This window comes from Gambusia affinis, linkage group LG23, assembly GCF_019740435.1.
Source record: "Gambusia affinis linkage group LG23, SWU_Gaff_1.0, whole genome shotgun sequence".
Classification (NCBI taxonomy): domain Eukaryota; kingdom Metazoa; phylum Chordata; class Actinopteri; order Cyprinodontiformes; family Poeciliidae; genus Gambusia; species Gambusia affinis.
The window spans coordinates 3976051-3991550 of NC_057890.1; the positions used below are offsets into that span (position 1 = coordinate 3976051).

At 40.4% G+C, this 15500-nt stretch overlaps 1 protein-coding gene across 21 annotated transcripts in view; it reads right to left on the reverse strand.

Moving 5' to 3' along the window:
- The window catches only part of nav3 (neuron navigator 3), a 279354-nt gene that overhangs the window by 35712 nt on the left and 228142 nt on the right, over positions 1–15500 (reverse strand). For all 21 annotated transcript variants that reach the window (XM_044107981.1, XM_044107989.1, XM_044107991.1 and 18 more), the window contains one exon: positions 680–803. In XM_044107981.1, the coding sequence (XP_043963916.1) occupies positions 680–803 (124 nt within the window). The remainder of the gene's footprint in view (positions 1–679; positions 804–15500) is intronic.

A 15500-nucleotide genomic window follows, 5' to 3' on the forward strand; every position in this document is an offset into this window, starting at 1 on the left:
ATAATGTCCTGTACATTGGAGCAAGAGTAAACCTACAAACTGGATTACTGTCTACCTAAACAGGGTCAGTTTAGGTTGTCCCTACATCCTGTAATCACATAAGTTAGGGACCGCACACTACCGCAAACAGCTAACGTCTACAAATACTTGAGATTTCCTCAAAAATGCTCATAAATGCTTATTTTAATAGTTCAACCACCACATATAACTTAATATGCATAAAAACACACAATGGAAACTATCTTAGCACAACCACAGATGCTAATCTCCACTGTTGGGGATAAAGCCAATTAACACCAAGGAAAATGAAAATGGTGCTTCAGGATTGGCTGCTTTGAAAAAGATCAGCCGATAGCATGCCAAGTCACGTGGGTATGCTAGCTTCCCAAGACGCATTTCTTTTTAATGTTTTTGATGGGGAACAAATTTTAAAATACATTTTTTGCAAGAATCAAACGAGAAAAAAAAATCCATGAATAGATTAAAGCGCATTGATCAATTAGATTAAATCCCATTATTAAGTACACTGAAGTGAGTAACGTGATAAGACGTGAAAAATTGTCAACAGGTGGAAATGCTTCGGAAAGGTGTTGGAGCTCCATCTCTCTCTGCCCATCAGTATCCGCCTTTCGCATTTCTTTCACACACACAAACATCACCATGCTGTCGCGCGGCCCACCTGTGCTCCCTTGCTTTTGCGTGACGAGCTCGTGGCGGAGTACGCCGGCGTGTTCAGGTCGTCGGTGCTGAAGTTGTCCAAGGTGTCGCTGAGGCCGCTGCTCACCGAGCTGCTGTCGTCCCAACTGCAGAGGAAGAGGAAACCAAAAGGAGAAACGGACTGAGTAAGATTCAATATTCACTTTTTTTCTCCGCGAGCTGAACAGCAGAAATATCCGAGTCGCCTCACATATCAGTGGACTCCGTTTTACGAGCATCCAGGATTCAAAGCCATCTGCCTCCACCATAACTAAACTCCAACTTGAATGCAGTGAATTGTAGATAAACGTCTCTCATCCACATAAAACAGCTGAGCTCTGTTTTCTTTACGGTTAAAACAGGCTAATTGATTCATCGTTTGTGACTGACTAAGCAGATTCATATTGTTGTTGTTATGATTTATCTCATTTGGAAGGCAAACAAACAAAGGCTCCTAAATGAGGAGCAGACGGATCAAACAAGCGGATCGTTGCTGCACTTTTTGCTGTTAAAACTCGCACAATATGGTTCTTTAAACTCCAAGCAGATTTTCTGCCGTCGGATTCGGTAAACAACCCCAGAGGAAAAGTTCACCGGGTTTGCTGGGCTTATTTTGTCCTCTCACTCACACATTCCTACACACACAGTGACAAACGGAGCTGCTAAGACATGCAACAAAAAAAAACAAAAAACTGAGTCATTGTAGAGACGACTCGGTTTCCATGCCAACCTGTCAAGTCTCATCTGCATCTGGCTTTGCCTTTGTGTTCCTGCTTGTGATTGTACAAGACCACCCCACTCTTATGCCTGATAAATCTGATCAAACACTCGTAGCTTCTACAGCTAAAAAAAACGCAAAGTAAAAAAAACCAAAGAGGAAACACCTGCTCTGCAACAGAAGAGACCCCAACTCAATATATCCGTTACCCTGGGCAAGACAACAAGACAGTTAAGGCCCCATCGAGGACGTGCGGAAATCAAACTGTTGACACGCGGTCACATAGTTGGAGGTTCATTTTCGTACACACAATACAAAATGTGAGTTTTCACAGATGATAGTCCAGTCAACTTGGTTCAATTGAGGACCAAAATTGCAACATTTGTTACATTTTCCACTGCTGTTGTGTCAAACCAACTCAGCCTTATTCCCTCCTTGCTTGTGGTGGCGCTGCACCAAGAACCACTCAAGTAAACGACAGAAAAAGACACGAGCATGACTTCTTTCCTCACAAAATGTAAACCAAAATGGAGTAGAGTCAGACTTTAGGGGCTGTGGGATTTGTACGTTTGTTTTGCTTGTTTTGTCTGCTTCCCTCTTTTTGGAGCCGTCTCCGGTCCACTTGCCGTTCACATGTGCATTTGAACCGCACCAGATTTCCCTTCAACTAAACCGAGGCCTGCGTTTTTAGATGGAACAAAAATTGTTATTTTTTTGGTCCACATCAGAGTTTGATTGCACGTTCACACCTCCACAAACGAACCACAGTTTGATTAAGGCGGACTGCACTATAAAGACACACAGAGCCAAACTTCTGTGAAACCCTTCCCCCTGCAGTATAGCTGATGGTGTGTGGTTTACAACAGCAAACATGGCAGAGAGAAATGACTATTAAATTTGCCTATAAGAAAATGGATGAAGAGGAGCTTAAAATAAATGACCAAGTAAAAATAATGTGCAAAAATTCTATTGTTTTAACAGCATGACACCCGGTGAAACTAGGGAACTGAATGCTTTAACATAAGCATCAGGGACACACAAAGGTACATTTTGATGATCTATGCACCTGCCACCTGCAGACACCTAGCAACCCAGATGTCCACTGGTGCAGTGCAAAATTGATTTCTTACCATCCAACAGGCAGCATTTATCTTCACAGCAATGATTTAACCAGGTATGAAGAAAAAAAAAAAACTACTCTAAAAAGCTTAGTTATTGTTACCATCTAAACCTTTCCTTCCACAATTCTCCTTCAATTCAAAGCCATTATTGAATAAGAATCTCGGCGACGGACTGCAGCATGGGACAAGTTTGGCTTGCACATAAAAGGAATCATCAGTCAGTGTAAAATTGCAGCTTTTAAAGAGCCATTCATCATTAATGCTTTCTAAGTGGGGTTCAACTTGCTCAAACTAGAGTTCATTTTTTGCTGCCCTTTCTGGGTCCACAGACAAAGAATAATCATTGAAATGACTTTCTATCGACCATTTCTGTCTAAAACTGCAAGTCACTGTATGACGACTGCTTTGACTATATTAATGTTCATCAATGGCGGCCGGTTTGCATCTGCAGATGATCCTGTGTGGATATTTCTTTTTCTTGCAGCGATGTCACGTCTCCAATCTGACTTAGTTACTTCCTCTGCTCTGAGGTGCTTACATCAGAAACCTCAGCGGTGGCAGGGGAGACACTCCCTCCTGTGCACGACAACAACAGAGAGGCAGGGGCACTTTTAGCGCTCTAAACAAAAGAGACTTGGCTGTCCTCTGAAAGACAAGTGGCGTGCAGATGCACAGAACGCCGCTCTGTATGTGTCGCCAAATGTAGAACGCCGGTTCAGGAAGTTTAAAAGTGGCAAATTCAGATGGAGAAATTCTTTTCCGCAGACGACATGTATCGCTTCAGCCTCTCTTATGAAGGAACATATTAACTTTTTTAACATATACCCCCTCATTTCCTGTCTACTTGATGCAAATTGCTCTAGATGATTCTCATTTACCACAAAAAAGAGGGAATGGCGAAAGAGCTTGGCAGCATGGGCAGCCAGCGTCGAGGTCTATCAGCGAAATATGTGATGCAGAGGCAGATGGCTTGTGTAGGAGCTCAATGACTTCCAATTCCTTTCTAACCATTAGAATATTCTCGCTGGCAGCTGCGAGCTAGCTCTTTTATCCAACCGCGGCCTCTCTAATGAAATGCTGAAATCTTCCGTCTAATGAGTCAGTTTGAAATGCGGAGCAGATGATTAGAGCAGCTTCTGTGTGATCTCTTGCTCAATTAACACACTAAGTTAAACTGAGTGGTAACTGCACACAGTGAAGAGCTCCCTTGGCTTATTTGATCAAGCTCTTTTTTTAAAAATTTTGTTTATTTATGCCGATACAAGAATTGGAGCAAGTGAATAAAGCCAAGGCCAGAGCTGTTCATGGAAATGGAATTGGTGAACAGATCAGTGAAGTTACAGGTGGGAAGTCAGGATCTTAAAAGTCCAGAAACAGTTTGAAATGTTATTTTTTATGTATTATGATCCTCACAGTTTAAAATATTTTAAACTAAGGCTGTTAAGCAATAAGTGACGTGACTGTAAAGAATCTGGCTGCAGGCTAGCTACCCTAGAAGATAGCTTAGCAAATGAACCAGCTATGAATTTACTATGATAGATTTCATTGCATATGTGATCATAACCGTTTCTTTTTTTGTTATAAATACTATGAAAATCTCAACCCGGCCCAAGTCCAAAATAGTACGAATTGAAAGTTAAGTAAGCACCTCCATTTTGGTTTCATATGTCTATAGTACCAGAGTAAAATGAAATGCACATTAGTTTGTCACTTATTTTAACAAATTAAACTGGAAATAACCTTTACAAGAAAAGAGAAAATTACCCCCGAGTAAACGATGGTGTTTATTAAATAATTTGTGTCGCATTTAACCATCTTTAAGATGCTTCCTGACTTTGCATGGTAGTTAGAATATTCCTTCCCTTTATCCAGATCTGGCTCTCTGGGGTTTCTGGTGCTTTAAGTCACCAGAAAACCTGAACATTTTTTAACTTGCTAATTTGGAAACAAACTGGCGGGTCTTCATTATGTGTCATTCTTGCATTGCTTTGGAGTGGAGTGACACACAAAAGAAAAAAAAAGTGAGTACTGTGATGGTTTGGGATAAATACTTTTACCAATAAACAGCATCTATCTGTAGTGTTATGCAAGTAAATCTAGAAGAGATTCTACACTGATGATACTGTTTTATGATATGTGATGTAGTTGAGAATGTGAATCATGAATAATGTCCTTATAAGGAACTGTTTTCTGTCTAATAGCACGTATTTTCCAAAACAATACTATCTTCAACTCTTCTGCTGCTTGTGCTTTGCATGTGTGAATTCTATAAGAAACATTTTCCCTGGATGCTGAACAAGCTCCGATTTCTCTGGCTGAAGGCTTAGTGAAACAAACAAAAGGTGTTGCTCTATAAAAAGACCACCCTAACTGTTACTGTGTGAATATTTCATCAGGCTGCCTCCCAGGATCAGCAAGGATTTCTGCTACAGAGACGGGGCTAACCGAGCTCCTCCTCTGAGACCAACACGCCGTTACGTCATCTGAAAAGATGGCTCAAACAAACTCAGTAACCTTACGGATGAGGAAGGCAGGTCGGACATTTGTGTCATCACTTCCTAAATTAAGCATGAGTGCTGAATACTCAGGCGTAGATCATTCAGGATGGAGTTGGCTTCAGTTCCATATTTTGAAGAAGGGAAATGTGTGACAGTCGCTAAGTGAGTCATTTTGTTAATGAGTTTTGTTTATAACTGCTGGATAAACCTGCGATGTCTTTACTGTGACCTCCTTGGTGACCCCGCTTCCAGTAGATTACAAAAAGAAAATGCTTCTCTCTCATGTCAAATGCTGTTTCAGTTTGCAACACAACGTGTGCTAAGTCAAATAATGTTTTATAGCAGCTGTTTACGAGACAAAAACAGCTCCCTGAGGGGAGACTTTTTTCCCCCCTTGTTATTGCAATCTTTTGCTATTGATTTTAACATCACCGGTATGAACAGGCTGCTGTGGTTCTGCTCAGCCATGCAGGAATGAGCTCATACAATATTCAACGCACTCTTTCAACAGCGCTAAAAAAGAAATGATACTGGAGTGAAGAAGAGACGGTGTTTGAAACGGCCTGATAGTGAAGTGGTAAATTGCTCCCCGCTGACAGGATCAATAAAAAGCTGCGTGAGGGAAATGGCAAGAAACAGAATGAAACCAAGATGACTGGTAAAAACAGCACTTGTTCAAACTTTATTATGCAAAATGAAACAAAGATTGGTGTTACTAAAAGGGAGATACAAGTTTTGTTAATATGAGTCAAATTTAACAAATGAATTCACTTTATCAATCCAACCAGCCAATAAGCAACAGCCAGCTAATGACCCAACCAATCACCTTCCACTGATCTAACCAAAATATTAGCCAATTAACCAATAAAGCTCCTCAGTTACCATCCATCCATCCATCCATCCATCCATCCATCCATCCATCCATCCATCCATCCATCCATCCATCCATCCATCCATCCATCCATCCATCCATCCATCCATCCATCCATCCATCCATCCATCCATCCATCCATCCATCCATCCATCCATCCATCCATCCATCCATCCGACAATGTTTGATTCTTTCCACCCATCCACAATGTATCAATGACATTTAGAGTCTAACTCATTCAAACAGTATCCTAATATAAGTTAAGTCGTAAGTGAATCATAGATTCTGTTAATGAAGCTCTTTGTTATCTTAATTAAATGCTTGAGGCTTATAGTAAAAAAAAAAAACAACAAAATTTTATGTCCACAAATATATTTGAAAAAGTGAGTACCACTGTTAAAGGCACAGACAAAATTATCACAACATAGTTTAAGGAAAATTTTCTAATCCCCAAAGTGAAACATAAAGACCTTTGCTGAGAGAATAAACTGTCATAATTTGACTTCATTCAAACACACAAAACATTAATACATGAATCTATTGTCTCAGATTTCTACAGAGGAGAGTTCAGGTTCTGCCATCAACTTACCTCCTATGGGACAGTTGCTTCCTATTGGAAAGACTTGAGGTGAAGCTTCACCTGACAGAGAACATGGAAGCTGCCGTGGCTCGACTGGCTCGTCGAAAGAGGAAATGGAAACGTGAAAGAAAGCAAGGAAGAAAGGACTCCTCAGTGTTCCACTTCTACCTACTGCGACTGCCAGCTCCCGCTCCCTTCTGCTCGCCTCACCCCCTCCCTCCCTCCCCTCCTGACCAGGATGGGCCCAAGAAGTCCTTGGAGAGCCCATCAGACATGTTGTCAGCGGCGGGTTTCACTGGGTTAATTAAAGGAGGAAGACAATGCAGAACGGAGCCAAATCAAAGAGGAAGTACTTACCGAATAAGAACTCTGTTTGTTTGATGACAAGCTTAGACCGGAGAAAATCTCATGCATAATATGAGATGCTAAGAAATGTCAGTCCATCTGCTGTTGCATATTCACATATTCATCTCTCCTTATTTCTGGGAGATGGCTAACAGTAGCTTCTGTGTTTGCAGATCACAAGTAGACTAAAGATGGTTTTCTGCTTTAAAAGGACAGCAACAGTTGATTTGAGCTCAAAGAAAGACAAATGCAGCATTAACTCTAGATATCTAGATAACTGTTCACTTCGAAGAAGACATCAAGAAAACTGATGTAGCATTTTTTGTTAGCGTTAGCTTCACTGCTAATCCAATGTCTACTTTAGACATGGACTTGTTCCTTGTTAAAAATCTCCATTCTCACAAATAAAACCGTTTATGCTCAAGATTTTTCTAGAAATTATAAGCCTGCGGTGGCTCAGAAGGGTCAACAAATGGCAAAAGCCACAACGTAACAGCAAAGACCACAACACAGAGCAACAGAAGACAAAGGAATAATCATAACAAAAGTGACAATAAACTTCTGCTAAGAGCTTTATTTTTTTAGCATAACTTCCATGTGTTATGATTTTTGCAGTCATGGTGTAGCTTTTGCAGTTGTTTTGTTGTAATTGTGCAACTACAATATTTATGTAAATTTTTGTCAGTGATCAATGCACATTACCTTGGCTTAATAATATTAATGTTGAGTCGTAGTATCTGTTATGTGTCTGTATGTTGTCAATAACACATAGGTATTTAGTTTTAGTGCTAACCTTTAGCGCTAGCTACGTCAGATTTCTGCCACACTAAAACCTTCAATCTCATTATTGTCATAGCTAATGCTGTTTTCAACACTATTTCTTAAACTCATTCAGTATCAAACGGGAATTCTTTACCAATAAATACTTTTCTCTCTCCAAAAGGATCTACCAAAATCACTACAACTGTTTAAAGATTTAGAAAATATCGTTTACATAAACGCCATATGACAACTTTGAAACTGAAGCTGACTTAAAATAGCACAGGTCTGTCCATTTTATCTGGGGACATACACTGCTACTGGTAAGATAAGGTTATAAACTCTTCCCAGAACCCCACTCAGAAATCAAAAACAAAACAAAAAATATTCTGTCCCATACCTTGAAGTGAATAATTTAGTTGCTGGTTTTTTTGTTTTGTTTTGTTTTTCCTTTGTAGCTCATGGAGCAAAACAAATTGTCACATTTTCAAGATAGAAAAGTCTTGGCCTATTATTTTTCGTCTCTAATGAGACGCTTGTTACCAAGGACAAGTAGACATGTGCATTGTTACAGTGTGGCATCTAACTCAATTCATTCCAACCCAACCCAACTCAATTAAAGGAAGGAAAAAGGTGACCTTGGAGTAGGAAGCTGGAAACGTGTCCGTTGCCAAGCAGTGACAGACAGCAAGACGTCAGCGGAGCCGGACCGAGCTGGTCAAGATGTCCGGACTCCCTGCTGCAATGCAGTCAAATATGACAGCAGTTGCTCGCCAGTGTGGGGGTTTACAGAAGGCCTTATTTTCCCCGGTGGAGATTGTTCAACTCTACGACAAACTGTTGGCAAACGGGCAAGAAAGCGGCTCACGAGCCGGAGCCCAAACATAAACACCAGACTCTCCCTGAGTGAAGGAGTTAAGCTCACTGCAAAAGGCTTTTCAGCAAAAGTTAGTTGGCAATTCTGTTCTTACAGAGCAACAAAATAAGTGATTTTACCATTTTAGTAATATAACATTCAGGTCTGAAGCCGTCAAGTGACTGTCAGTCAGTAGAAGGACTTGACTCACATACCAGAAATTGTAGATTGTTTGTTTTATAAGCTATCAAAAAGGATTCTTGGATTTGGATGTAAAAGCAAAAGACAAATGGACTGTTTATTATTATTATTATTGTTATTATTATTATTATTATTATTATTATTATTATTATTATTATTATTATTATTATTTTGAAACCGTATTGGCTCTGTGTTTTATGAGAACTAAAAAGGCCCACATGTCAGTCATATTAAGGCAGTGATGTTTTAAACTCAGTCTGCTGAGTAACAAGCTGGTTGGCAAGATGTTTTTACTGAAAGCAATTAAAACGTTATACATTGTTGTGTTAAACGTTGGTGTTCATACCACCGCATATTCACTCAAGGGTATTACATCATGAGAAACTTTTGAAACTACTTTTAAGATAAATGATATTAGATTGGTATCAGACGTTGGGTTTTATAATATTTAATTATCTCAGGTGGTTGGATGAAAATGCAGTTAGTGCCTTGCTTAGGTCATCTTTCTATAAGTGAGTCATTATGATACTGTTTCACATAAAACATGGAGTCAGGCATTTAGGATGAACTGAATGTAATTAAATACATGCTGCTGTTGTGCAGGAAATGCTAATTACCCAAACTCTGCACATGTTGATGTTAGTGATGATAAAGGCTGTCTGAATAATTCCCTTTAGCCTTGAAACGGAGGAAAAGAAAATTATTAGCACTTAAAGTGAGTTAGGCGTTGGATAAATCAAGTTTTTATCCTTTTTGCTTATACGTGAATACAGCAGGTTATCAAGGCTCAGACAAAATGTGTAGGCTAGCAGAAAACGTGGCCATATGGGGTTTGTCATCACTCAGGAAAACAGACAGACAGCTCTGACCTCACTCAGCATTATTCCTCTGGCCTCGTCACCCAGGGATCCATCCTCATGGGGTCAGCTGGGCACGTCAACCACTGAACCAGTGACAAGTTGAAGTATGCAAGCTGTTCTCGGAGTACGTCTCTAAGGCGAAAACTACCGACAGCATGCCAGCCGACGCTGAAGGTATTCAACATGTAAAACAACTTTCTGACATGTTTTACGTGTTGAAACATTTTCTAGTAAGATGGAAAACAGTGTTTTAGATTTTGAAATTCTTGGAAAACACTTCAGATGGGGGTTCATGTGCAGAAATTATGCACATGTCCAACATGTCAGTACTTTTTACGCAACTTGATGTTGTCTAGCAAGGTGCTTAATGACAAAATTCACAGCAGCTGTTTGATTCGACCAGTAAAATTCTTAGTTCAATCCAAACTCTTATTTAAACAGTCAAGGAGAGCGCTACCTCTCAGCCACTGCTGACAGCAGACAAGCCTTTGATGTCACAGCGTGGGCAGCCATGTCTAGTCAATACACTGACATCGGCAAGCCAATACCACCCGAATAACGCCATTAATCCAGTCATTGTGCCCCAGAATGAGCAACACAGGCCTAATTTTACCCCCTTGTATGAGAAAGCACCAACTCATCAATGTCGGATCATTAAGGAGCGACAGCTGGAGACTGGGGAACCCTGAATGGAGTGGCTCGCACTTTCTAGAGATCTGAGTCCCACGGATCTCTAGAAAGATCTGCGGGACTCTCCATGGCAACTCAGTCGCCATGGAGAGGCTTGTGACTCTGGACTCCAGAACCTCCATGACCTGAAAACTGCCAGGCGATAAAAGTGGGATGCCATGTCTCAACAGACAATGACTCGACTTGTGTACAGCATGAGATGTCATTGTCAAGGTCCGATTGATGGTCAAGAACACAAAAGACATGTCACTGAGACATTGGGATGATTTTGTTGTAGCATGCCCACCACTGTGGTGAGGAGGAAATCACTTTAGCATGATCTCCTCAGCTCACTTTCATTGTAGAGTGGACTTTCTAAGTTTTTGTGAGTATTGTAGATATTCATGTTTGATTTCTATTTATATAGGTTGCTCTTTTGAGACATGTTTTCATTTTCAAGAGTCACCCCATTTCACACAGACGTGCAAGCCAACAACATGTGAAAGCAGACTGTAGAGTCGGTACAATTCACACGACTGCATGCATATTAGCTGAGTATACCTAGACGTTTGAATGAGGGATTCAACCTCAAACTAGCAAAAGTTTGCAAAGTTTAGTCTGTATGCCTGAGTGGGTTTGATAAAGTTCAAGACCTGGTAAAAGACAAACGTCTGAGCAATGTGAAAACTGAAAGAGAAAACTTCAGAAAGCGTAGACAGCAGAAATGTAGAAGTGTCACACTTTCAGGTGCAATGCTGTAGGATGTTTGCTTCCTGAGCTGCGCCAGTGGCAGAGATAAATGACACATCACAAACTTAGATAATGACTGGCTTTGTCAGAGATAGCGAGAACCTCATTCCCTCCAAATCTCCTCACTGCTTACAGCAGCACTTGACAAGCACGACTGCCACAGACTGACAGCCTGGATCCTGCTGCTTGGCAACATGTGCGCACATCTGCAGACACACACTCAAATGTGGACGAAGACAAGCTCTCTCTTGTTGGGAATGGACAACAAAACTGTAGCAGGCATTTCAACATGGCTGCCTCCAATCCCCCAACAGTTTCAAATCAAAAACCACAAAAACAAAACAAAACAAAACAAAAACAAAAAACGAAGAAGTGCAGAGCCAGCTGCCACAGACCAGTCAACAGAGGCGGAGAGATGGCAGCGCACACTCATGACACTGGGACACTAAAAGCAAAGCCCCGTTACTTATTCGTGTCTCTGCAGAGAAATGGGAGCCTGGTGGAGTCAAAACATTCTCCATAGGCATCTGTGCTTGACAGCACAGCCACGGGCACGTGCTCATCTATGTTGCATGGCAGAGGGATATTTTTAGAGATGAAAGGGGCTTTTAGGGAAAAAGCTGGGCTCTCCATTGTTTTCAAACTTACTAACCATCTGAGGGACCCGACAATCTCCAGACGTGCTCTTTTCAGAGGCGACAGTGAGATTTTCTGTCAGATCAATCGCGGTGCTTCGTATCTGTACTCGAGATTTCCAAATTTGAGGTCAAAAAAATTCACTGAAACCTACCAATGAAGTTGGACATTCCTCACCAACCCTCACCAGAAAGTGAAATATGGTGCCTCAACAGATGCAGTGCAAGAATAAAGTACTAAAGCTGTAAAGTGTTGTTACAGACTTTGTATGCACACATTAGTAGAGCTATGCATAAATATGTCCTTACGTCAGCAGCAGTAGAAAGTGGGGGCAAGTATTTCTTGGCATAAAGAATGGAATAAAAATATTGATTATCAATGCATTGCTGTACATTTTTCTAATTTGATATTTATTCGGAAAACCCTGTGAACCAATTAGCCCCGTTGGCCAAGGCTTGTTTTATAGTGTCACATATAAAACACTTCTTCTTGAATTTATTGGCGGTTGGCAAACAGGTATGTTGAATGTGTTACCACCACCTACTGGTGTGGAGTGTGGGTCAGAATGACAATATTATTGAAATATGCTTAAAAATTCAGATTTATAAATTACATCAGATTCCACAAGGAGAATTATTTACGTTTACAGACACTTAAATTCAATTTTAAAACAGTACTAGCATGCTTTGTACTCCATATTGAGTACAAGTATTATTGTATTATGTGAATATATAAACTCTTGAGTAATGTATAACACCACAGTTGTTCATATTTACAGGAAAAATATAAAACTAATACCGAAAATTAAGAGGTATCCCAATGAATTATTTGTATACTACTTATTTCTAAATCAATATCAAAGTATTTAAATCAATATTGAATTGTGTCAACAACAAATTGAATTGCGTTTTTAAAATTGTCTTAGTTATCTGGTTAGTGAGATTTTCAAAATATTATTGTTGCATTTTTTTTATGAATTATGGAAAATCTTTTGTTACTTTTGGTTATTTGATGTAATTTGATGCCTTCGGGTTTTTATGTTTTAGCATGGGATGGCGAGCACGGGAGTCATTTCGATTCCTGTCTAGTGTCTAGTACATTTGTAGAGTTGACAATAAGGTAGACTTTGAAAAACATCTAAATGGAAGTTTCTTACCCAGCCCTACGTAGCATTTGATGACACATTGTAATGGAAAAGGAAATCTAAAAATATTTACGACCCTACACCAGCTCACCTGGCATTGATGATGTAAATAATAATAATAATAATAATGATCAGAAGGATCAATTTCAGCTAGTTCGACTTGTTGCATGTCCCTGTGTTTAATCAGAAAGTCATTGGTTCAATTCCCGCCTCCTCCGACTGCTCCCTGCCGCACACTCCCAGAGCTGTTAAACTGTGACTGAATGCGTGTTGAGTTGGGCCTTTTTCTTGGTGACATGATGAGTCATTTAGATGCGTTTCTGCTGGGATTTTGTCGGTTTGGAATAAAGCCCGTAGCGCTCAGCCTGCGAAAAGCATGAAAGCGTAACGAGCCTCCTGGGAGCTCAGTTTGTGTACACTGATCAGCTCGCACTCTCTGCTTCCTGAAAACTCCGTCTACAGTTGCGAGTGAGCCTGGAGAATTGGGAGGGGAGGACAACAGGCCCGGTGCTCTTGTGACACCGGGGGCGATCCAATAAGGGCCGTCTTTCTGAGGCCCTTTAAAATTGATCGCTCAGAATAACGACCGGATTAAATTTTAATACGCAGTTATTGGCTGTTTCATAGTTCTGATTGGTGGGAAAGCAATTTGTCCCAAACCACATATTCTATCCTGCTTACGTCTACAGTTCTGCTGTAAGAACTACTGACCGGGTTTGTGCCGTAGACCTACATTTACTCAGCAGCAAATTGAAGTTTTTACGGCATAAAATAAGCAACTTCCTTTTAAACATAAGAGAAAGTGGAGAGACAAGCAAGAAATAAGTCAGACTGACTAACATATTTCATCCTAAGTCATTCAAAGCAGCTAACAGTGAAGAATATATGGCTGTCAGTCTGGATTTCCTTCTGAAGAATGAAGCTAACCGCCTCTTTTGTACTTTTCTGATTGGCAGCATACACATTTCCGGTGCTGGAAATTCTCCAAAGGTAAGGCAGTAAACAGATTGTCTGAACCCGCGACTTATCCGGTACTCATTTCCCTTCCAGCCAGGGGCTTTGGGGAAAAGCAGGCTTTTGGATAAAAGACGAAATATAGTCGTGGAAGGCAGATCTTGTCCTGCGGAGGTAAAGCCAGGCTGAGGTGTGAAATCTGGTGAGCAATTGCTTCGGATATAAATTTCCCCCTGAGCTCCGGTGTATGTCAGCGAGAAGTGACAGCTCAGCCGCTGACAATCACTCGTCCCAGCGGCCCTGGGGGAAGCGTCGGGTATTTTTATCTCCGTTTGTATAGTTTTCTGGGGGAAAATGGAAAGGAAGAAACAAAAGAAAACAAGGTTTCATAGTTCAAACTCTGATCCTGTGGGGAGACTGTTGCCTCTAGGAAACCAACGGGAAGGCAGACATCAATACTGTTTTCCCTGAGGCACGGTGTGCTAAGACAGAAAAGCTGGGTTTTTTTGTTGTTGTTTTTTGTTTTTAAATCAAAGGAAAGTGAAAAACTTTAGTGAAATATTTTGAGATTGAGAAAGTTCACCAGATTCATTTTTATTCTCATCACATCCTGAGGTTAAAGCCAGACAGGAAGATCACTTCAAGACTGACAAGTACTCAGATTCAGTGAGATTCAGTGAGCGTTTTGATGAGTCATACATAACTGCCCCCAAGGAAAAATTACTCAACTAATCATTGTGGAGAGAAAAATATATTTTGTTCTTACCAAAAACCTTGGCTGAATGAACACAAACTGTACCAGAACAGAATGCACAAAGCAAATGAGAGAAAGCCGTTCAATAATTAAAAATACTAAGAAATGTCAATGTTAGCATTACAGCTAAATAAATACAGAGATCTAATCACAACATCTTACAATCATAGGAAAGTAAGGTTTTTATCCTTTTCTCCCTGAATACTCTGAACAGTTTGGCAGACGGTACTTGCAGGTGCTGGCTGTTTATTCATATCCTCCCATATGCTGTAAAACTGTGAATACTCAAACACATTTCACATTCCACATGCCTATATGCACAACCACATGCTACAAAATAGTGTTACAGAACGACTCCAGAGCTTTCACATAAAAATAAATGCTAACGGGGCATGCTGTGGTGGCGTAGGGGATAGCGAGACCCACATATGCAGGCCTTAAGTCCTCAACGCGGCCGTCGCGGGTTCCGACATTTGCCGCAGATCTTCCCCCATCTCCTTCCCCCTTTCCTGTCAGCTTACTGTCATATAAGGGACACTAGAGCCCACAAAAAGACCCCCTGGAGGGGAAAATAAATAAATAAATAAATGCTAACATGTTAGCATGCTAGCTAACATGCTAACAAGCTAAAAGTAGACTTAAGCAAATAAAGATAAGATAAACCCACATGCTCACCATGTATTAGGTATTTATTTCCTATGCGTGGATTTATCGTAACTGCAAATTTCTTTGTAATATATGAACAGAAGTATTAAAGCAACAACAGTTGGACAAACTTGAATTAAACGTCTAACTAGGACAGGATAATGAATCAATAACAATATATATATTTAGATAGACGTGATCAATAGATGATACGTCTGATAGAATATTCAATAATTTCACTGATTTCCGAAACACACAGCATTCTGGGGGATGTAGGCAGAGGCTTCAGCCACTCAATTTCTTACAGCCAGCTAACTCACTCTTTGGTCACCTAGCAACAACCTGTTGACTAACTTGCACAGCAGCAGCTTCAGGTTGCGCCTCATAACTGCTTTAAAAAAAAAAAAAACACCAGTTTGGCAGTATTTCAGACAACTAAAACA